Here is a 24,184-nt window from a genome sequence, read left to right on the forward strand (position 1 = left end):
TGTATAAATACGTACTTATGTTTATATATATTTATGTAATTTTGAGCAAGCTCCAGGAGTTGGTGATGGACAGGGAACCCTGGCGTGCTGCAGTCCACAGGGTCACAAAGAGTCGGACGCAACTGAGCAACTGAACTGAACCGACAATTATATTTTATGTGTTTATATCGTGAAATGAAAATATCTCCTGCTACAGCAATAAACAAGACATGTCCCAGCCATCAGCGATTTCTGGCCTCCAAATGTGAATGAAAGCGTGTTAGTCACTCAGTCCAACCGTTTGCAACTCTGCTGACTGTAGCCCCCCAACTCCTCTGTCCATGGGATTCTCCAGGCAAGAATACTGGAGTGGGTTGCCATGCCCTCCTCCAGGGGATCTTCCCCACCCAGGGATTGAAGCCGCGTCTCTTAAGTCTCTTGCATTAGCAGGCGGATTCTTTACCACTAGCACCACCTGGAAGCCACCGGACAGCAAGCAGGAGACACCTCCCACCCACATGGGACCACAGGGTCACAGCCACCAGAGCTCACGAGGTGGCCACGGGCCCCCCACCATGATCAAGTCCTGGTCACGGGTCTGCAGGATGTGAGAGGCACAGAAGAGCTTGTGTCTGCGCAAAGCTTCAAAGCCAGTCCTGGGGCCCAAAACAGCTGCACAACATCCAGCATCATATCTGAATTCTGTATCATTTATAGGATAGGGACCCACGGGGCTGCACATTCCCGAGAAGAATTCTAGTTAAGCGTCAGGGTTGGTCCGCCCTGAACTGGGAACACAGGAACACGAGCTGTCAGAGCAATGGCTGCAGTGGTTTCAGAAGCTTCAAGAGTCCCCACCTTTTTAGAGGTTCAGATCCTGCTCACGGGGCTGCCGAGACAGAGACTACCAGAGTCTCTTTCCAAATCCGCCCAGCACTGCCCCTTTCCCGAGTGGAGGTGACAGCGCAAGGCTGAAAGTAGCCCAAGTTAGGGAAGTCCCAACATCGTTTGGAAGTCAAAGAATTCAGGAACAAGTAACTCCTGAAATGGGCTTTGCTGATGGCTCACTGGTGAAGAATCTGTCTGCCGATGCAGGAAACATGGGTGTGATCCCTGGGCTGGGAAAGATGCCCTGGAGAAGGGAATGGCAACCCACTCCAGTATTTTGGTCTGGAGAATCCCACGGACCGAGAAGTCTGGCGGAACTACTGTCCACAGGATCGCAGAGAGTCAGACACGACTGAGCAATTCACACAAAGATGCTAAAACTTCCATCAGAGAGGAAAGAGTTACCTATTTGATGATCACGAGCCCTCAGACCTACCGGTGCCCGAGGGCGGGTAACATCAACCCCTGTGACCTCACCCCGTCACCTCACCCTGAGTCAGAGGCCCCATGCACAAGCCGACCACAGACCCCAGAACGTCCCTCCAACCACCTGGCCTTTCAAGATGCTTTCCTGGGGCTTCCCTGGTGGCTCAGCGGTAAAGAGTCCATCTGCCATAAAAATGCAATAGCAAACGGGTTCAATTCCTGACCCAGGAGGATCCCTTGGAGCAACTAAAGCCCATGGGCTGCAACTACTGAAGCCCACACACCCTAGGGCCCATGGTCCACAAGAGGAGAGGGTAACAAGCAGGACGGGCAGGGGTCTCCAGACGGAAGAAATAGGCTGCAAGTGTCAGATGTTCTTTCTCTCTCTCTCCAGCGGCAGGAGACAAACTACAGGTGTCAGATATTTTTCTCCCTTCTCTGTACAAAATTAAAAGGAGGTTTCTTTTAAAATTCTGTGTTGCCGTGATGACACCGGGTTCCACCTGAACTTAACCTGTCTCAAACCTTGAGCTAAGCAATGCGTTTTTCTTAGGGAAATGGTTTTCTTAGGCTATGTGAATGAACTATCTATCTATCCTAGACTCTGCTTTCTTCAAGTAGGTTTCTGCCTAAGACTCAGAACCGATAAGGGCTCAGCAAACCAGTAATGTTGTACTCACACGTTATTTTCTTAATCTATGTTAATGAAACTATCTATTTGCTTGGAAACCTGCCTTTCTTCAGGATTCATGTCAAACGTTTAATGGCCCAGGATGACTCAACGGGTGCCAATGTTATCTCAAAATGCGTGTTGTGGGGTGAGGGGCCTGGTGCCACTCTCTGAGTTTTGAGACACCTCCTTTCTCTAATTAGCAGACTGCTAGTATGGCAACCCACTCCAGTGTTCTTGCCTGGAGAATCCCAGGGGCAGTGGAGCCTGGTTGGCTGCCGTCTATGGGGTCACACAGAGTCGGACACGACTGAAGCAACTTAGCAGCAGCAGCAGTAGCAGTAGCTGTATAACATCGAGCTAAAGACTAGCAGTGGGGCACTCTTTCTGCCCCCTTCTGATGCTTATGTGAGAATCTTTCTCTCTCTCTTCTATACTTTAATCAAACTTTATTACACAGAAGCTCTGAGCGATCAAGTCTCGTCTCTGGCCCTAGATTCAATTTATCTCCCCCGGAGGCCAAGTAGAAAACTTGGCTCACGGCTCAGTAGCAACCTTTCAAAGAGAAGCCACGCCAAGGAGAAGCCTGCAAACCACGGGTAGAGCAGACCCCGCTCGCCGCCCCCAGAAGCAGCCTGTGTGCAGCAAAGGAGACCCAGTGCAGCCAGACATTAATAAATAAATTTAAATTAAAAAAATTTAAAACACTTTGCAAAATCCAGCGGGGAGTTCAGGGTCTTTGGACCATACGCTGACCATCCTCCTTGCCTGGGGCCTCCAATAATCACATTTTCTTTACCACAACCTGCGGTCTGCACACTCGCTTTACTGCGTGGAGGGGGGAAAGACTCAGGTTTGGTTCAGTAACAGTTTCAGCCTGGCTGCCCAAAGCAACTGGAAAGGAAAGCTCTCCTCTCGCTTGGAAAAGACTGTCGACAGAGAACGCCTAACCTAGTGAGCTCGGCTCAGCTCGGGAGAAGGGATGTCGGAGGAAACCGAATCAGACCTCAACTGACTTGGGCTCAGCCCAGTGGCTTTTTGACTGAGCTGTGCTTAGAAGCCACGGGACCCTTCGGGTGGCTCTGATGGTAAAAGAATCTGCTTACAACACTGGAGGCCTGGGTTTGACCCCTGGGTCGGGAAGATTCCCCTTGAAGAAGGGGATGGCAACCCACTCCAGTGTTCCTGCCTGCAGAATGCCAGGGACAGAGGAGCCTGGCAGGCTACAGTCCATGGGGTTGCAGAGAGTTGGACACGACTGAGCAACTAACATTACTGGTACTTCTAGGAGCCCATGGACGGCCCCCGGCCGGATGGTTAAACATGGGCGTACAGGACAGATTTAAGTCACAGGCAGCAGGCTACATGGACACAAAAATAAGATGTGTCTGCAGACAGACGCGGGCTGCTTCTCCAACCAGATGAACTGCACGGACTCACATTTTTGTCCCAGAAGAGAAGGAAAACGGCAGAAAAACCTCGTGCTGGGGGAAGACGGGGAAGCGCCGGCCCTTGGGGCTTAACCACACTTCTTGGTCAGATGGCGCGTATGTTTGTCAATGCGTTTTATGTTTCTCAACAACAGAAAGACAGTCAAAAAGAACAGGAATACCGTCTCACACTAGCTGATGGGAATGTAGATGGATGCAGCCACCACAGAGAAAAGTACGCGAGTTCTTAAATAAAAACTAAAACGAGAGCTACTGTATCGTCCTGCAGTCCCACTCCTGGGCATATCCATCTGCAGAAAACTGAAATTCTAAAAGACACATGCGTCCCAATGTGAAGCACTCATCACAATAGCCAAGACATGGAAGCAACCTAAATGTCCGTCAGTAGAGGAATGGCAAAAAAAAAAAAAAAAAAGATGTGGTACATATATGCACAGTGGAATATTACTCAGCCATGAAAAGGAATGAAATAATACCACTCACAGCAAGACGGACGAACCCAGAGATGATCACGTTGAGTGAAACAGGCCAGAAAGACAAATACCATACGGTATCATTTACATGTGAAATCTAAAAAGACCGATTCAAATGAAATTATCTACAAGCCAGAAACAGACTTAGGAAACAAAGTTTTGGTTCCCAAAGGGGAAAGGGAGCAGGGACAGATGAGGAATTTGGGACTAACAGATACATACTACTGTATATAAAATAAGAAACAAAAGCTTCCATATAGCACGGGGGAATAAATTCAGTATCTTGCAACAACCTATAAGTGAAGTCGCTCAGTCGTGTCCGACTCTTTGTGACCCCGTGGACTGTAGCCCACCAGGCTCCTCCAACCATGGGATTCCCCAGGCAAGAATACTGGAGGGGGTTGCCATTTACGAAAAAAGAATATGGACATACGGATAGATAGGTAGGTAGATGTTAAACTGAATCAGGGATCATCACAGAATGACGTAGCATTTCACTGTATTTGAAGAGTTACACATAAATAATTTAAATACATACACAGACACAATGGAATATTACTCAGCCATAAACAAGATTTTTGCGACCTGTGACAACATAGATGGAATCGGAGGGTATTACATCTAGTGAGATAAATCACAAACAGAGAAATAGCGTGTCACCACCTGTATGCAGAATCTAAAATATTTAATGAATAAATATAAATAAAAAGAAACAGACTGGCAGATGGAGAGAACCAGCTGGTGATTACCAGTGGGGGAAGGGTACAGGGGAGGGTCAGGGGAACTTCCTAACCCAGGGATCAAACTCAGGTCTGCTTCATTGCGGGCGGATTCTTTACCAGCTGAGCCACCAGGGAGGCCCATCCGAAAAGCAGCACAAGGCCCGTGAAAACCGACCGTGTTCTCCACACGCTTGGCTGTTTGCTTCCCCAAGCCTCGGTGAGAAGCCGTGTCCCTCGGATCCAAAATGACATCAACAGGGGTCAAGGGAGCATGGAGACTTGATGAAGACTCAAAACGTGAATGCCCGCCACCCCCGCTCCCGCGAGTCACACCCCACCTGGGGGAAAGAAGAAAGCAGACGTGATGAGCTGACGCGGTCCTCCGGGGAAGCCGGATGGACAGCCCCCAAGTTTTCCGTCCAGAGGCTGGCCACGGTGAGATGCTACCATGGGACTCCGCTGATCCCGGGCCGGGGGACCACTCAGGGAAGACGTCCTCACCCTCTCCCCACCAGATCACAACTGCTGTGACCTCCTCGCTTTACAAGGGCTTCAAGACACAGCTCCCCGGGCTCCCTGCCTCCCTCCAGCGAGGTCGTCCACCCGCAAATCAGCCCGACGTCCAAGGACCAGGAGCCGGGAACACGTCCTCCGCTTCGCTCAAAAGAAACATTTACGACCGTGATCCATGCTTCCTTTCAGTCCATCGTCCTAGGGGCTGCTCGCAATAAACAGAACAGTACCCTTACACACACACACACACACACACAAAGGAACATCTGAGAATCGTGACTTCAGTGTGACTTTACTGACCATGGAACAAGCCACTGAGACGAAGCAGAGAAATCAGGACTTTGACGGCAAGACCTGAGCGCGAAACACACTCCGTTTCCTGGAAGCAGAGTCCTGGGCAGACCCAGGTAAGACACAGCCATGACGGTACAGGGCCACATCCCTACGAGAAGTTCTGGATGCTGGCAATGACGTTTTATCTGACACATTTACAGACACGTTCCACTTCTGTGTTCGATGGAGAAAGCTCTGAAAGTGGCAGGTTTTCATGACCGAAAAATGGCCTATTTAAGCTCAAAATGTTTGTGCAGAAAAAAAGTCTGATGTCTGATGTGGCATCCCTGAGCCACCCTGGAATAGAGGCAACCCACAAAACACTGGACACACTGCTGTGTTTAACATGCAGAACCAGCAAGGAGCTGCTGGACAGCACAAGGAGCTCTGCTCAATGTCATGTGGCCAGCCTGGATGGGAGGGGAGTCTGGGGAGAATGGGTACATGTGTATGTGTGGCTGAGTCTCTTTGCTGTCCACCTGAAACTGTGACAACATTGTTAATTGGCTATTGTTGTACAGTTGCTCAGTCACCTCTCTCTGTGACCCCATGGGCTGTAGCCCCACCAGGCTCCTCTGTCCATGGGATTCTCCAGGCAAGAGAATTGGAGTGGGTTGCCATTTCCCTCCTCCAGGGGATCTTCCCAACCCAGGGATCAAACCCAGGTCTCCTGCATTGGCAGGCAGGTCCTTTACCACGGAGCCCCCGGGAAGCGTCTCTGAAGCTTCGGCCGCACGAACATCAGCTCGAGAACGCAAGAGGTAGGGAAACTGGCAAGGACTGTGAATTCAGGCAACGGCGGGGAGAGAAAAGAAAACAACGCTCGTGGGTGGCAGAAAACAAACCACACCCACTATCTCTTTTTCGGCTTTTTTATAAGCGATGGCACTGCGGGCTCAAGGGCAACATGTTCCATCACGCCTTGAAAACAGGGCAAGTGGCTAAAGCGTGTCTCCAGGTTCCCCGGTAACTAACACGGTGGTCATGGGCCTTCACGACCGATGGGGCTAACAGCCGCGGATGGTGCCCGGGGCAGGGGTGGGGCGTGCAAAGGGTGCTCAGGGGGAGGTGGGCTTTGGGGAACATGAAAGGGTCCTTCGTCCTCAGCAGCCCACTGATTTCCATTTCTCTCTGATTCACCCTAACGCCCCCCCCCCCCCGGCAGAGAACATGGACGCTGCAGGTACAGAATTAACAAAGAATCAGAACACCCGCGCCGGCCATGCTAGCGTCGGGGGCGTGAAGGATTTGTAATCCGATGTGCGGGACGCCTCCGGTTTTTACAAGTCATTTCTTTCCCTGTCCCTGGGATACAAGGGGGTCCCCCCCCACCACCGCCGCCCCCCTCCCCCCGCCCACCCCTGCAAAGGAAACACTTGCTTTCACCAGGTTTGGACCAGTCAAGGGCCTCATCTCTGTCGTCTGGGCCACCCAGAGTCCGCCTCTCCGCTCTGGGGCATCGAGTCCGTTCTTTCTCCTCTGGGGCCACCCAGAGTCCGTCTCTCTCGTCTGGGATACCCAGAGTCTGTCTCTCTTCCCTGTGGACCATTCAGAGTCCGTCTTTCTTGTCTGGAGCATCCAGAGTCTGTCTCTCTTGTCTGGGGCCACCCAGAGTCCGTCTCCCTTCTCTGGACCACCCAGAGTCCGCCCCTGCGCTCTGGGGCGCGCGCACACACACACATATACAAGGACACACACACCCCCTGCAGAGATCCGTGTCTCTCTTCTGCTCGATCCCCGCATCCCCAGCAGCAGTGCGCCCACCCGCACCAGGGTGGCGGGGGCGTTAGTCCTGACCGCCAAGCATCCAGATGGGTCCCGCGCCCCCGGCGCACGGCTGCGCACCGCCCGCACCCTCGCCGGTGCCCGGCAGCCCCCATCCCCGGCTACACGAAGCTGCCATCCCGGACACCGAAGAAGCCGGCGTGGGGCGCGTCGCCGGGCGCCAAGGCCTGCTCGTGGTCCAGGCCCCAGTCGCCCTCGTCCTCGTCCTCCAGCTCGGCGTCGGCGGCGCCGCCGCGCGCGTTCTCGTACAGGAAGACCTGCTCGTCCACGTGCGCGGGGGCCAGGCGGTTGCGCTTGGCGCTCACCACGGTGGCGCACGAGCCGAAGAGGCGCTCGGGGCCGACGCGCGTGGCCGCCACGGCCCAGTACTTCTTGAGGACCTGGGGCAGCACGGGGAACAGCGCCAGGCGGTCCGACCACCACTTGAGCGGGTCCTCGTTGAGCCCCAGGGGCTTCTGCGACTTGAAGTTGCTGAGCTCCTCCACCACCTGCGCGTGCCACTCCTCCTGATCCTCCACGCCGCCGGTGGGGCAGAAGATCTCGGCCAGCATGTCGTTGATGACGCTGGCCGGCGGCGGGGTGGGCGAGGGCGCCGGCTTCTTGGCCGGCGGCGGCTCCTCGGGCGGCGCGGCCGCCTTGTCCTCGGGCGCGCAGTAGGCGCCCTCCTTGACCTTCTCCAGGAGGCCCTTGGCCTCCTCCAGCACGCGGTTCTCCACCTGCTGGCGCTCGAAGGTGGACAGGAACGGCAGCCTCTTGTAGCGCGGGTCCAGGAAGGTGGCCACATTGAGGAACAGGTCGATCTCCGGGCTCTCCTGGTAGGTCTTGGCGAGCTCCTTGGCGATCACCTCCTTGGCCATGCTGATCTCCTTGGGGTCCGTCTCCTTGGGGTTGAGCGTCGTGTTCAGGAGCATATGTAGCAGCGGCTTGACCATGCTGATGGTGGGGTACTTGGAGGCCGACAGCATCTCGGCCACCTGCTTGAAGGGCTGCAGCAGCTCCACCAGGCCCTCGATGGTGGCCCACTCGGCGGCCTCCAGCATGAGGTGGTGGTTGTTGGTGTCCTCCAGCAGGACCCCGGCGATGGCGAACTGCTGCTCCTTGAGGCGCTGCAGCATGGCCAGCGTGCTGCCCCACCAGGCCACGCGGTTGCTCACCAGCATGCAGGGGGCCGCGTTCTGCTGCCTCTGCTTCTCCTGGAGCATGACCATGGCCACGGACGACTGCTGGAAGTACGCCACCAGCCTGGCGCAGCGGCCCAGCAGCGCGCCCAGCTTGGGCAGCCGGAAGGCCTGGCGGATGGCCGCGTCGAAGGTGTGGCCCAGGCAGGGCATGTGCACCGGGATGTCCAGCAGAGAGCAGGCCTGGGCCAGGTCCTTGCCGCGGTCCGTGGTGGCGCCGAAGACCTTGGCGTGGACGCCCCACTCGATGAACGCTTCGTAGAGGACGCGCGTGATGGTCTCGGCCGCGTTCTCCTCGGGCACCTCGAAGGTCTTGAGGCAGCGGGAGCCCACCGCCAGCCCGTGGAGGCCGGCCTGGCCCAGGAAGTGCGCCGACAGCGTCACGTAGGTGCGGTTCTGGGTCGGGCTGCGCCAGAGGTCGGTGGAGACGCCACACCAGGCGGCGTCCGCCAGCTCCTTGAGCACCGCCTCGCGCACGGCGCCGTAGCGCTCGGGGATGGCCTTGCCGCAGAAGAACTTGCGGCCCGGCAGCTCGTAGCGCGGCTCGGCGGCCTTCAGCAGCGCCCTGAAGGTGGGCTCGTCCACGATGGAGGCCGGGTAGAGGCCCTCGCAGATGAGGCCCATGACGGCGGCGGTCAGCTCCTGCTGCCTGCGGCACTCGTGGCTGTGCGCGCCGGCCTTGGCGGCCAGCGGCTCCGGCGCGCCGCCGGGCTGCTGCGCGGGGTCCGGCTTCAGCTTGGAGAAGGCGCTGGCGAAGGCCTCGCGCATCTGCTCAGTGTTGCTCTTGACGAACTCGCAGAACTCGTCGGGGTGGTTCTTCTCCAGGTGGTAGGACAGGTTGGAGGTGTTGCCCGAGTAGGCGATCTGGGCCATGCAGATGCGGCAGTAGATCTTCTTCCACTGCAGGATGCAGCCCTCCGCGTTCGTGTCGAAGCCGAAGTAGCGCCACACTTTGCTCTTGGCGCGCGGGTGCGCCACCAGCTTGAGGTCGCTCTGCCCGCCCTCCAGGCTCTTGCACTCCATCGCGCCGCCCCCGGCTGGGCCTCCGCTCATTCGGGACGACCTGCCGAGAAGCAGCACAACACACAGCATGAGAAGACGGCCCGGCTCCACCCGGCCGGCCGGCGCGGGGAGGGGGGAGCGGGGTGGCTCTGGAAACGAGGGCGCGCGGAAGTGGGGACCACCCCAAGGCCGCCGCTCCAGCTGGTGGCAAGGCGGGCGAGGGCTCAATCTGAAAAGCCAGCAGCTGTTCCATCCAGGTGCGTCGGAGACATGCATTTATTGACTGCTTTTTTTTTTTTTTTTCCAGTGTTTCCATCCTCTTTGGACTCTGTCAGGACAGCTCTTTCCTCACCTGAGCTGCTGTATTACGTCCTGTTCTGGGAAATAAACCAGCCCCGCAAACAAGCAGGCAAGCAGGTGGGTCTGTTCCCCAGGCAGACCCCACGGTTCCCAAACACCCCCTTGCCAGGCCAAGAGGACGCACGTCCCGTCCCCCCCTCCTAAAGACTTCTTCTGGTCAGGACGCAGGCGTGTCAAAGGCCACCAAGAAAACTGGCTCAGATCAGAGCAGCACATATGGAGGTTCTCAGGCAGGCGATGTGTGTCCCTTGTTGCCCACCTGGTAAAGAATCCGCCTGCAGTGCAGGAGACCCTTGGTTGGATGCCCAGGTCGGGAAGATCCCCGAGAGAAGGGATAGGCTACCCACTCCAGTATTCTTGAGCTTCCCTGGTAGCTCAGCTGGTAAAGAACCTGCCTGCAATGCAGGAGACCCCTGGGTGGGGAAGATCCCCTGGAGAAGGGATAGGTTACCCACTGCAGTATTCTTGGGCTTCCCTGGTGGCTCAGACGGTAAAGAATCTGCCTGCAATGCGGGAGACCTGGGTGGGATCCCTGGGTTGGGAAGATCCCCTGGAAGGGGGCATGGCAACCCACTCCAGTGTTCTGGCCTGGACAAGCCCCATGGACACAGGAGTCCGGCAGGCTGAGGTCCATGGGGTTGCAAAGAGTCAGACACGATTGAGTGACTAAGCACGCACACGCAGACAGTAGGGTGGCAGACCAGCATTCAAGTGTTTTTATCAAATTTTAAGTTTTTCAATGATGCCTTTTTGACCACAATGAGGCATCGCCTCACCCCTGTCACAATGGCTTTCACAGAAAAAAAAAACGCAAAGTAACCCGTGTTGGCAAGGATGTGGAGAAAAGGGACCCCTTTCCCTGTTGGTGGGAATGTGAAGTGGGGCAGCCACTACGGACAACAGTACGGACGTTCTTTTAGAAAGGGAAAACAGAGCTACCACACGATCCTGCAGTCCCAATTCCTGGGCATACTATCCAGGCGAAACTACAGTTCAAAAAGATACATGCTCCTCAATGTTCATTCCAACACTATTCAAAACAGGCTAGACGCGGAAGCAACCTGAGAGCCCATCAGCAGAGGAGTGGATAAAGAACACTCGGTACCCGTATGCAACGGAATATTACTCAGCCACGAAAATGAATTAACGGATGGCATTTGCCGCAACATGGATGGACCTAGAGATTATCATACTGAGTGAAGTGAACAAAGTGCAAGACAAATAACTCTATGATTCTCAGTTATACAGGCCATCCAATAAAAAAAATATATATTTGTAAAAACTAGTGAATATGGGGACTTTGCTGGTGGTCCAGTGGCTAAGACTCCAAGCTTCCAATGCAGGGGGCCTGGGTTCCACCCTTGGTCAGGGAACTGGATCCCACATGTCACCACGGGAAGACTCTGCATATTGCGACGAACACACAAGGCAGCCAAATATATTTATTTATATATATATATATGAAACTAGTGAAGGTAGCAAAACAGAAGCAGACTCAGATCTACAGAACAAACTAGTGGTGACCAGCAGGGAGAAGGAAAAGGGGAGGGGAGACATAAGAATAGCAGATTGAGAGGTACAAACTATTATGTACAAAATAAGATGCAGGAATATAGACAAGAAATATAACCATTATTATATAATAAAACAAAGATCGTGGCATCCGCTCCCATCACTTCATGGCAAGCAGATGGGGAAACAGTGCAAACAGTGTCAGACTTTATTTTTCTGGGCTCCAAAATCACCACAGATTGTGACTGCAGCCATGAAATTAAAAGACGCTTGCCCCTTGGAAGAAAAGTTACGACCAACCTAGACAGCATATTAAAAAGCAGAGACACTACTTTGTCGACAAAGATCCATCTAGTCAAAGCTTTGGTTTTTCCAGCAGTCATGTACGGATGTGAGAGTTGGACTATAAAGAAAGCTGAGGGCCAAAGAGTTGATGCTTTTGAACTGTGGTGTTGGAGAAGACTCTTGAGAGTCCCTTGTAGTGCAAGGAGATGCAACCAGTCCATCCTAAAGGAGATCAATCCTGGGTGTTCATTGGAAGGACTGAAGCTGAAGCTGCAATCCTTTGGCCACCTGATGTGAAGAGCCAACTCACTGGAAAAGACCCTGATGCTGGGAAAGATTGAAGGCGGGAGGAGAAGGGGACGACAGAGGATGAGATGGTTGGATGGCATCACCAACTTATGGACATAAGTTTAAGCAAGCTCCGGGAGATGGAGAAAGAGGGAGGAGCCTGGCGTGCTGCAGTCCATGGGGTCGCAAAGAGTCAGGCATTACTGAACAACGACATCAACGATAACTCAATTAAAAAAAATTAGAAAGAGGACTTTTGTACTTCGCAGGCTCTATTTTTCTCCCCAGGTGCATCTGGGCACGGACGCCAGACTGGGGCAGGAAGGGACGGCTCCATCCCTGGAATGTCTCAGAATGCCCGCCCCCCCCGCCCCGTGACCACAAAAACCTGGACACTGAGAAGCCTATGAGCCAGGGTGCAGCGTCCCTGCGCTCTCAGAGCTCAGGTCCCCAGGTTCCCACTGCTGTGGTTCGGCTCCGTGGAGCTGCCAGTCAGACGGCCAGGACACCCGAAAGGCGAGCTGAGTTTTCTTAAGAGGTGTCAGGGGACCTCCCTGGTGGTCCAGTGGTTAAGGCTACGTGCTCCCAGGGAGAGCATGCTAGCCATCTATTTTATACGTGGCAGCTCCACGTCTATCTTATGCATGGCAGGGGGCACAGGTTCGATCCCTAGGTGCGGATCTAGGACCCTGCTTGCAGTCCAAAAACAAACCAAAAAGGCTATATCAAGAAAAGAATTAAAGGTGTCTCTTACTCACAGACATAGCAAACTTACGGTCACCAAAGCGGAAGGAGGATAGATATATTAGAAGTTTGGATTAAGAGATACACACGACTATATATAAAGAAGATAAATGACAAGGGCCTCTGCACCATATGTAATAGGAAACTATATTCATTACGGGCTTCCCTGGTGACTCAGCTGGTAAAGAATCAGCCTGCAAAGGCGGAGACCCGGGTTCAATTCGTGGGTCGGGAAGATCCGCTGGAGAAGGGATAGGCTACCCACTCAGGTATTCTTGGGCTTCCCTGGTGGCTCAGCTGGGAAAAGAGTCCGCCCGCAGTGCGGGAGACCTGGGTTCGATCCCTGAGTTGGGAAGATCCCCTGGAGAAGGGATAGGCTACCCACTCCAGTATTCTTGGGCTTCCCTGGTGGCTCAGCTGGGAAAGAGTCCGCCCACAGTGCGGGAGACCTGGGTTCGATCCCTGGGTTGGGAAGATCCCCTGGAGAAGGGAAAGGCTCCCCACTCCAGTATCCTGGTCTGGAGAATTCTACAGCCTGTATAGTCCATGGGGTCGCAAAGAGTCAGACACGACTGAGCGACCCTCACTTTCCAACTATATATAAAATAGATGACTAATGGGGACCTAGTTACCGTATATAACAGGACACTATATTCACTATACAATTATATATCCAGATAACTATATAATAGACTACCGTCATCGTACTGTAATGGAAAAGAATGTCAATATCTATGTGTGTGCCCAACTGGATCACTTTGCTGTACGCCTCAAACTAACACAGCCCTGTAAATCAAATGAACATCAATGTGTTAAAGAATTCTTTAAGTACAATATTGTAATTAGCCTCCAATTATAATAAATAAATTTATATTTAAAAAAAGAAAAAATTTAAAACAAAGTGTCTGTTAAATCTGCAAGCTTTACATCTCCTGTTGTGGTTTGGTCGCTCATTCGTGTCAGACCCTCCGTGACCCCGTGGGCTGCAGCACGCCAGGCTTCCCTGTCCGTCACCATCTCCTGGATTTTGCTCAGTCTACCGTACAGCACTCACAGCTGCATCGCAGACTTCAGCACCCAGGCATTTTTCTGAGCGTGGGGGCAAGTGTTCAAAGCTCCGTGCCGATAGTGGGCTGAAAAGCACCCTCCACTCAAAATCCATGTCCTCCCAAAACCTCAGAAGAGGACATTCAGTTATCTGCAGACGTGATGGAGTGAAGGTCTGAAAAGAGGTCCTCTTGGATGAGGGTGGCCTTAAACCCGAGGACAGGGTCCTTATAAGACACAGAAAAGGAGAGACATGGACACAGGCGAGATGCCACGTGGAGACGGAGGCAGAGACGGGAGGGAGGCGGCCTCCAGCCCAGGGATGGACGCCTGGAGGCCCCAGAAGCTGGAGGAGGCGGGAAGGACCCTCCCCTGGAGCCTCTGCAGGGAGCTCAGCCCTGGGACCCCTTGACCTCAGACATCTGTCTGAGGTCATCGCCAGGAAGAGACAGGATGCCTTCAAGTGATTTCAAGTGCTTTGCTCCGGCCAGAGGGCTCAGAGGTTGGGCCCCGGGGGGTGGCGAGCCAACAGGGCCAGGACTTACAGAGAAACAAGAGACCTGGGGATCACAGCTCCTACAGATGAGCTAGGAGTGAGGGGGCACCTGGGCGTGGGAAAGCGAGGGGAACCTCGCAGCCAGCAGCGCAGCGGGGCTCTGGAATGGAGCTCTTCCATCCTACATGGGCAACGCAATTCACTCTCATCAGACTTCACTACCATGTGGCCGTCGTGATGCCAACCCCGACGAAGGAGCCGGTGCTGTTTGGCTGAAGGCGGTCTGAGGTCCGTGGTCCTGCAGGAAGCATCCTGACAAAGCAACGGCCTAAGGAGGCACCGCCCGTGGTGGGTCGCGGTTTCACAACCACGGAGCAAATGATGGCAGGATTCCCCAAGGCCCGCTAGGAAGACGGGGGCACAGGAAGACGGTTTGTTTTTCCACTCTGCCTCTAATTGGCCTTTCTCTGAGGTCAGTGAGGCTGAGCATCTTTCCAAGTATCTGTTGGCCACCTGTCTGTCTTCTTGGGAGAAATGTCAACTCAAAATGTCCATTGAGGTCCTCTGGCTATTTTTAATTGGGTTGCATGCTAAGTCGCTTCAGTCATGTCCGACTCTGTGCGACCCCACGGACTGTAGCCCGCCAGGCTCCTCTGTCCATGGGACTGACCAGGCAAGAAGAATGGGATCGGTTGCCATGTCGTTCTCCAGGGGACTTTCCTGAGCCAGGAATCGAACCTGTATCTCTTACATCTCCGGCACTGCCAGGCAGGTTCTTTACCGCTGAGTCACCTTGAAAGCCCAAATAACTGGGTGATTTGGGGGGCTTTTTTATGTTTGAGTGTATGAGCTGATTATGTTATTTCAGATAAAAAACCATTATCAAGTCACGCATGCGTGCTCGATTGCTAAGTCATGTCCGACTCTTTGCAACCGCATGGCCTGTAGCCCACCAGGCTCCTCTGTCCATGGGGATTCTCCCGGCAGGAATACTGGAGTGGATTGCCATTTCCTACTCCAGGGGAATCTTCCCCACCCAGGGATGGAACCCAGGTCTCCTGTATCTCCTGCACTGCAGACAGATTCTTTACCCCCGAGCCCCCTGGGAAGCCCGTTATCAGTCACATTATTTGTAAATACTTTCTCCCTTTTCATTGGCAGTCCTTTTGTTTTGTCCAAGGTTCCCTTTACTGTGCAGAAAGCTTTTACGTTTAATTAGGTCCCATTTGGTTATTTCTGCTTTTATTTCCCTTGCGGCAAGAGACAGAACCAAAAAGGTACTGGTAAGAATTAAGTCAAGTTGCTTTCTGCTTGCGTTTTCTCCTACGAGCCTTATGGTTTCCAGAGTCTTACATTTAGGTCTTTAATCCATTTTCAGTTTTGGGGGTTTTGCGTTTTTTTTTTTTTTGGCTGCCCCGGGTCTTCGCTGCTGCAGGAAAGCTTCTTCTGGTCGTGGTGAGTGGGAGCTGCTGTCCAGCTATGGCACGTGGGCTTACATGCTACACAGCGTGATCCCCAGACCAGGGATCGAACTGGTGTCCCCCGCGTGGCAAGGCAGATTCTTAATCACGGGACCATCAGCGAAGCCCCTAGCGTTTATGTCTGTGAATGGTGTTAGCACGTATTCCGCTTGCATTCTGTCCTGTGTAGCTGTCCAGTCGCGTGTGATGGGTTGGAGCGTATACACCGACCACAGCGGGGCACAGCGAGACTTGCATGGTCCACGGCCACTTTCAGAGTCAGGAAAGAAGGTTCTGCTCAAGCAGCCTCTCACAGGGCAACCCTAGCATCTCTGGGGGGAAATCACTTGCAAAGATGCTACCCGGGGCCCGGGGAGGTCTTGCCTTTGCACACAGCAGTGGCACTGGCCAGATGGTCCACAAACACAGCGGCCGTGTCCCAAGAGAAACAATGACATCACCGAGGGGAAGGCCAGCATCACTCCACTCCACCGCGACTTCCAGAAGCCAGCAAGGACCGAAAACAGCCACTACGCTCCCTGATTTGGTGTTTTGGGAGAATATAGTTGTTTTTTTGCTGGGTGAAAAAAAAATTCACTGGGAATAACATATAAGCAGCTTTTATTTTTTGTTGGGTTGAAAAAAAATGTTACTAGGGATCACATGTAGGTGGCTTCTTATTTTTCCCTGGGTAAAAAAAAAAAAAGTGTTATTGGGAATAACATGTAAGTGGCTTGTTATTTTTCGATGGGGAAAAGGAAGAAAAATTACACCATTGGGCTTCCCAGGTGGCTCAGGGGTAACGAACCCACCTGCTAATATGCAGGAGACATGGGATCGATCCCTGGGTCAGGAAGATCCCCTGGAGGAGGAAAGGGCAGCCCACTCCAGGATTCTTGCCTGGAGAATCCCATGGACAGAGGAGCCTGGCGGGCTACAGTCCATGGGGTCATAAAGAGTTGGTTATGACTCAGCAACTAAACAGCAACAACAAAGAAATGTTACTGGGAATAACATGTAAGTGTCTTGTTAATGTGATCTGAAATACACATTGTAGATTTACCTGTTAACTGTTGAAAGTTTTTTTCATTTGCTGCATGTGAGTGTCGGCTCCCCACTCCTTTGCAAGATGGAATCTATAATATGCTACAATAATAAAGCAGTTCTCAGGGCTGGCAGTGTTACAGTAGCTATGTTTCTCCTGCATTTCAAAAAAGAAAAAAACCAACTGTGGCCCCTCCCTGGGAGAAAACTGTTATTTCCCGATAAAAGATAAAAAAACATAACCACAGTACCATGGCCCCAGCTAAGCAACTGTGACAAGAATTTCTCAATGTCCTCGAAAAAAGTTGTAATATAAGTTTTAACTTTATTAACATGTAACTGAATAGGATCCATACAGACAAGCAAAAGCCACATAAACCAAAGCTCTTGCGGGAGGGGGAGTCCTCATTTCTATTTAAGGCTGAAAAAGAGCCAAAGATCAACCAAATTATGGTTTTGCCTCCCTGGAGCGACAGCTCCGAACTATTCATATGTACGCAAAACCAACCAAATGTTACTTCCTCTTGACAGCCTCTTTAAAAAATCCTACAGTTTGAAAACTAGAATCCGCCCTAAAATGGCTTCGTAAATGGGCCAGCTGACCTCTGTTCTTGAGGTGGACAGTCAGTCCATCAGCAGAAGTCCATTTTCCAGACCAAAGTCCATTTTCCAGATCAGAAGGCCTGACTCCTATTTGCGACAGAACTTTTTTTTTTTTTTTAATTTTTTGTGGTTATTGTTCATCATGGATTTTTGCGTGGTTTCTTTTGCATCAAGTTTTTGTTTTTGTTTTAATTTTTGGGGGCCATGCCTGAGACATGGAAGAGCTGAGTTCCCCAACCGCAGGTGGAACCTGAGCCCCCTGCGCTGGAAGCGAGGAGCCTTAACCGTGGGACCCCCACGGCAGTCCCTGAAACAGAATTCTTACGGGAAAATCTGCATGGCATCTTTATTTTCCTGGGCTCCAAAATCACCACAAACGGTGACTGCAGCCATGAAAGTATACGAGACTCGTGCTCCTTGGAAGAAAAGCTATGACAAATCTAGACTGTGTATTAAAAAGCAGAGACACCACTTTGCTGACAAAGGTCCGTCTAGTCAAAGCAATGGTTTGACTGAAGAATTTTTGCTTTTGAACTGTGGTGTTGGAGAAGACTCTTGAGAGTCCCTTGGACTGCAAGGAGATCCAATCAGTCCATTCTAAAGGGGATCAGTCCTGGGTGTTCATTGGAAGAACTAACTGATCCTGAAGCTGAAACTCCAATACCCTGGCCACCTCATGCAAAGGGCTGACTCATTTGAAAAGACCCTGATACTGGGAAAGATTGAAGGTGGGAGGAGAAGGGGACGACAGAGGATGAGATGATTGGATGGCATCACCAACTCGATGGACATGAGTTTGAATAAACTCCGGGAGTTGGTGATGGACAGGGAGGCCTGGCGTGCTGCAGTCCACAGGGTCGCAAAGAGTCGGACGCGACTGATCGACTGCACTGAACTATACCTGATTCACACTGTTTTACAGCAAAAAGCAACACAACACTGTAAAGCAATTATCATTCAATTAACAATATTTTCTTAAAAAAAAAAAAAAGACCTTTCACAACCAAATGCACTTCAGCAATCACTGCCATGGTTTGTCATTATCACTTTCCAATATATAAGAAAGTATTTATATACTGAGACCATGCTCGCTCTGTTTTCCACACCACAGGCCATTGAATCCGAGAGACAAACTGTTGAGCGAGAAAGAGACTTTAATCGGGGAGCCTGCAGACCAAGAAGATGGCAGGGCAGCGCCTCCAAATAAGCATCTTATTGGGGTCCGGATGCCAGGTTCTTTTACAGATCCGAGAGAAAGAAGCCATGCGGAACGGGTTCCACAGAGAGGGACAGACATTGTGGAAGGCAAGTGAAAGGGTCTTGCAAAACATCCTCAACAGAATGTCCCGTGTTCCTAAGGGGTGTGTTAATCTCATCTACGCATGGGCGGGCAGGGACAAACTACCTCTCCAGAGCTAAACAACGTCTCTTTAAGTGGAAGTCATTCAGTCCTGTCCGACTCTCCGTGACCCCGTGGACTACACAGTCCATGGAATTCTCCAGGCCAGAAGACTGGAGTGGGTAGCCTTTCCCTTCTCCAGGGGGTCAAACCCAGATCTCCAGCTCTGCAGGCGGATTCTTTATCAGCTTGAGCCACCAGAGAAGCCCCAAAAAGGCACTTTACTTGACAGTCAAACAGAGAGGCAGGGTCCTCCAGGCAAGCCACTGAGTAAGATTATAATAATAAACGGGCTTGCCTGGTGCCTCAAATGGTAAAAGAATCTGCCTGCAATGCAGGAGACCTGGGTTTGATTCCTGGGTCAAGAAGATCCCCTGAAGAAGGGAATGGGAACCCACTCCAGTATTCTTACCTGGGAAATCCCATGAACAGAGGTGCCTGGTGGGTTATACAGTCCATGGGGTCACAAACAGTCAGACAGGACTGAGTGACTTTCTTGGTTTTTTTTTCTTCATAATAATAAAAAGCAAGTCAAAGAAACAGCTTCCAACATGGAGTCAGAATTGGTGACTTCCTCCCTGTAATATTTCCATATTAAAGACTCTGATGGTGGGAGGGATTGGGGGCAGGAGGAGAAGGGGACGACAGAGAATGAGATGGCTGGATGGCATCGCCGACTCGATGGACATGAGTTTGAGTGAACTCCGGGAGTTGGTGATGGACAGGGAGGCCTGGCGTGCTGTGATTCATGGGGTCGCAGAGAGTCGGACACGACTGAGCGACTGAACTGAACTATTTTATACTTTGTACATGTTTATATAGACCATACGTACTATTAAAAAAGAAAACATCTGATATTTAAAGGCAAAAAACCAGGACTCCCCTGGTGGTCCAATGGTTAAGACTTGGCTGGTCAATGCAGGGTTCAGTCCTGGGTGGGGTTGCTAAGATCCCTTATGACTCAGTGACGAAAAAACCCAGAAACATAAAAACAGAAGCAACACTGTAAGAAATTCAATAAAAACTTGAGAAGCAAAACAAAACCAAAATATCCCAGCTATTCTGCATCTGAACTGTGCCTCTGGGTTACAGTTTATTTAGCTGCATACCTGGGCAAAGTTCAGTGTCTGACCGGCCAGGATCCTCTGTCCATGGAATTATCCAGCCAGAACACTGGAGTGGGTGGCCATTCCCTTCTCCAGGGGCTCTTCCCCACCCAGGGATCGAACCCCGGTCTCCTGCACTGCAGGCAGATGGTTTACTGTCTGAGCCACCAGGGAAGACCACAACCTCCCCTGGGTGCTCTGCAATTCAGGGTCAGGTTGGGGGCAAACGTGGGACAGCCCGTCACAATCCTTCCCTGTTTACAAGTCTACAAGTCGGCCCAGGTGTCAAAGCTGTACTCTGCCTTCCTCTGAAGTCTTTCCCAGTCATCCTCAATGTGCTTTTTTAAAAAAGCACAGAATGCAAGTTTATCAGAAAACTGAACGCTTAGCTCACATAAACCTGGAAGATGTATCTCCCTGGGTGAAGAAGACCCAGGGAGGGTAGGAAAATAAGTACTTGCGCTCAGGGAGGCAGGTGTGCAAGGTCTGGGCCCTGCTGGGCCTTCCAGGGGGTGATGTTGGCACGAGACGGCGTTTGCACAAGCATAGTACGAGCCTCTTTGCCTGTTTTTCCACCCCAATCTCCCGGGGGTGGTCAGGGGCGTAGCCCACAGGCTGTCTGGGGGGTGGGGGTGGGGGTGCTATGCCAACACCCTTTAAAACACAGTTGGACTTGAGAATGTCTGTCTCCTCTTACGCCAGACGATAAAGATATTCGTTACAAGGTTAACAGGGCACCACGCTTCCCAGAGAATACTTCGTTTCCCAAAGCAGCTATTTTTCACCTAAAAAAATTGACATGTCATTTACGGCTCACAGACCCCAGAGTTATTTTGATATCATGCAAGTCAAGGGCAGACAGAAACAACACCGGTTTCCTCGATCGGTGTCCTGAGAACACCGAGGTGACCAGACAGCCCGAGACCCCCCCAGACTGGTGTGGGGGGGTCCCTAATATGCGTGAAGACGCGAACGGGTCCCCGCACCGCCAAGTTTGGGCCCCGAGGCTCCGCGCAGGTGGTGCAGGCCAGAGAAACCAGCGGCCACTGAACGGAACCCCGTCTCCAGGGCTCCTGGAAGCCGCCCCGGCCCCTCGGCGCGCCCCCCCGCCCCAGACCCCCAGTTCCTGCAAACCCGTGCAGGCCCCGTCCTACTGGAGCCTGCGCGGGGCCGGGATCTCGGGCGCCCCACGCCTCCCTCCGGGATCCGCGTCTGCAGCGCTCAGGGACCCCGGGGTGGGGGGTGGTCCCGCCATGGTTAGGGGCGCACGGATCCCCTGGAGAGACCCCAGCCCCCGGGGCGCTGGGGAGGGCGCGCCTTCCCCCAAGCCAAGCCCCCAGGCCGCCCGGCCCTGCTTCCGGGAGCGCCCTGCGCGCCCGCCCGCCCGCCCGCCCGCGCCCCTTCCCGGCTCCGCCCCAAGCCTGGGGGGTCCTCCCCACGCGCAGAGGGCCCGGCTGCGCGGGCCCCAGCCAGCCCCCCGCCGCCGCCCCGCGCGCCCCGGCCCTCGCCGCCGCCCCGGGCCCTCCCCGGCCGCTGACCTGGCTCCACGAAGCCCCGGACGCAGCGGCGCAGCAGCTGCGCCACCATCAGCGCCGCGCCCACCGCGTACACCCGCAGGGCCGCCCGCGCCGCGGACAAAAGCGACATGGCTGCCCCCACCGCCGCTTCCGCGCCGCCCGCCGGCCTCCCAGCCCCGGGCCGGACGGCGGAAACGCGCCCGCGCCGGCCCGCCCCGCGCCCCGCCCGCGCCCCGCCCCGCGCGCGCCAGCCCCTCCTGCGCGCCCAGCCCCTCCTGCGCGCCCCCAGCGCCTCCTGTGCGCGCCCCCAGCCCCTCCTGTGCGCCCCCAGCCCCTCCTGTGCGCGCCCCCAGCCCCTCCTGCGCGCCCAGCCCCTCCTGCGCGCGCCCAGCCCCTCCTGCGCGCCCAGCCCCTCCTGCGCGCGCCCAGCCCCTCCTGCGCGCCCCCAGCCCCTCCTGTGCGCGCCCCCAGCCCCTCCTGTGCGCGCCCCCAGCCCCTCCTGTGCGCGCCCCCAGCCCCTCCTGCGCGCCCCCAGCCCCTCCTGTGCGCGCCCCCAGCCCCTCCTGCGCGCCCCCAGCCCCTCTTGCGCGCCCCCAGCCCCTCCTGCGCGCGCCCCCAGCCCCTCCTGCGCGCCCCCAGCCCCTCTTGCGCGCCCCCAGCACCTCCTGCGCGCCCAGCCCCTCCTGCGCGCGCCCAGCCCCTCCTGCACGCCCCCAGCCCTTCCCGCGCGCACCCCCCCCCCGATTCCCGCCCCGCGCGCGCGCCAGCCCCTCCTGTGCGCCCCCCGACTCCCGCCCCGCGCACCCCCAGCCTCTCCCGGACCCCCATCCGACCCCGGAGGGGGGCGATCACCCTGCCCCGAACGGGAACCCCGGAACCTCCCCCCGCGCATCATAGACTGCAGGGACCCCTAAATCTGGCCCTAGTACACTCCCCATCGGATCTTGCACCCTAGGGACCCCTGCCCAGACTCGAGGACCGCCCCATCATAGACCCCAGGGACCCCTGCCCGGACTCTGGAATCCCCCCGCGTATCGTAGACCCCAGGGACCCCCACCTGGACTCCAGGACCACCACAGCCCCCAGGATCATGGACCCCAAGGACCCCCTCCCAAGCCTAGGGACCCCCACTCCTGGATCATAGACCCCACGGACCCCCTGACCTGACCCCAGGACACTCCCCCTTGGATCTTGCACCCTAGGGACCCCCGCCCGGACTCCACGACCACCACAGTCCCCAGGATCATGGACCCAGGGACCCCCTCCCAGACCCGGGGACGCCCCCCCAATCACACAACCCACGGATCCCCACCTGGGCTCCAGAACCACCACAGCCCCCAGGATCATGGACCCCAAGGACCCCCTCCCAGACTGGGGACCCCCACTCCCGGATCATAGACCCCAGGGAGCCCTGACCAGACCCTGGGACCCCCCTCCAATCATGGGCCCCAAGGACCCCAGTCCAGACCAGAGCCCTCCTCATACATGACCACCGTCTGGACCACAGTCACACACACACACACACACACACACTCACACACACACACACCCTCTGTCTGGACCACAGTCCCCAAGGACATACACACACACACACACTCCACCTGTGTCTGGACCACAGTCCCCAGGGACACACACACACACACAAACACACCCTCTGTCTGGACCACAGTCCCCAAGGACATACACACACACACACACTCCACCTGTGTCTGGACCACAGTCCCCAGGGACACACACATGCACACGCACACACACACACACGTCCGCTGTCTGGACAAGTGGCCAAGGACACACACACACACACACCGTCTGTCTGGACCACAGTCCCCAGGGACACACACAGACTCTCTCACACACACACACACACACACACACACACACATACACATACACACATCCCCCGTCTGGACCACAGTACCCAGACACACACACACACACACACCCCCTCTGTCTGGACCACAGTCCCCAGGGACACACACACACACACACACACACACACTCACACACACAAACAAGTCCTCTGTCTGGACCACAGTCTCCAAGGACACACACACTCACAGACACATCCTCACACACACACCCTCACACACACACACATCCTCTGTCTGGACCAGTCCCCAGGGACACACACACACACATCCCCTGCCTGGACCAGTCCCCAGTCACACACACACGCAAGTCCTCTGTCTGGACCAGTTCCAAAGGACACACACACTAACACACACACCCTCACACACACACACACACACACACCCTCTGTCTGGACCACAGTCCCCAGGGACACACAAACACACACACTCACACACACAAACAACTCTGTCTGGAACACAGTCTCCAAGGACACACACATTCACACACACACCCTCACACACACACCCTCACACACACACCCTCACACACACACACATCCTCTGGACCACAGTCCCCAGGGACACACACACCCCCTCTGTCTGGACCACAATCCCCAGGGACACACAGACACGCTCACACACACACCCTCACACACACACACACAGATGTCCCCTTTCTGGACCACAGTCCCGAGGGACACACACACACTCTCACACACACACACAAACACACATCCTCTGTCTGGACCACAGTCCCCAGGGACACACACACACACACACACACACACACACACACATCCCCTTTCTGGACCACTGTCCCCAGGGACACACACACACACACTCTGTCTGGACCACAGTCCCCAGGGACACACACACACACACACATCCCCTTTCTGGACCACTGTCCGCAGGGACACACAGATACACACACACACACACAACCTGTCTGGACCACAGTCCCCAAGGACACACACACACGCGCACACACACAGCCTCTGTCTGGACCACAGTCCCCAGGGACACACACACACACACTCTCAAACACACACACAC

At 54.5% G+C, this 24,184-nt stretch overlaps 2 protein-coding genes, 1 long non-coding RNA gene and 1 other non-coding gene across 4 annotated transcripts in view; 1 reads left to right on the forward strand and 3 right to left on the reverse strand.

Annotated features, from left to right (window-relative positions):
- LOC129534920 (polyprenol dehydrogenase) overlaps positions 1 to 21,435 on the reverse strand; it is a 141,947-nt gene extending 120,512 nt beyond the window's left edge. The window contains exon 1 of the mRNA XM_088833538.1: positions 21,303 to 21,435. Within this exon, the coding sequence (XP_088689664.1) occupies positions 21,303 to 21,411 (109 nt within the window). The 5' untranslated portion in view covers positions 21,412 to 21,435. The remainder of the gene's footprint in view (positions 1 to 21,302) is intronic.
- LOC148773192 (E3 SUMO-protein ligase ZBED1-like) lies at positions 7,237 to 21,433 on the reverse strand. The gene is made up of 2 exons (XM_088833537.1): positions 21,303 to 21,433; positions 7,237 to 9,481 (listed from the first exon to the last, which is right to left on the reverse strand). The coding sequence occupies exon 2, from the start codon at positions 9,469 to 9,471 to the stop codon at positions 7,342 to 7,344; it is 2,130 nt and encodes a 709-aa protein (XP_088689663.1). The 5' UTR covers positions 9,472 to 9,481; positions 21,303 to 21,433; the 3' UTR covers positions 7,237 to 7,341.
- LOC148773193 (uncharacterized) lies at positions 9,568 to 18,220 on the reverse strand. The gene is made up of 3 exons (XR_016036927.1): positions 16,676 to 18,220; positions 16,425 to 16,589; positions 9,568 to 16,299 (listed from the first exon to the last, which is right to left on the reverse strand). It is a non-coding gene; the product is annotated as an uncharacterized LOC148773193 (long non-coding RNA).
- Positions 16,706 to 16,821, forward strand: LOC129535353 (small nucleolar RNA U109). Its single transcript, XR_008681626.2, has one exon. It is a non-coding gene; the product is annotated as a small nucleolar RNA U109 (small nucleolar RNA).
- Positions 21,436 to 24,184: the final 2,749 nt, after the last annotated feature.

Source organism: Moschus berezovskii, chromosome X (assembly GCF_049115385.1).
Source record: "Moschus berezovskii isolate FMDL1 chromosome X, NW_MosBer_1.0, whole genome shotgun sequence".
Classification (NCBI taxonomy): Eukaryota; Metazoa; Chordata; class Mammalia; order Artiodactyla; family Moschidae; genus Moschus; species Moschus berezovskii.

Bases quoted from the DNA above. Each gene is read 5' to 3' on its own strand.
- LOC148773192 (XM_088833537.1), bottom strand. From the start codon at position 9,471: ATGAGCGGAGGCCCAGCCGGGGGCGGCGCGATGGAGTGCAAGAGCCTG.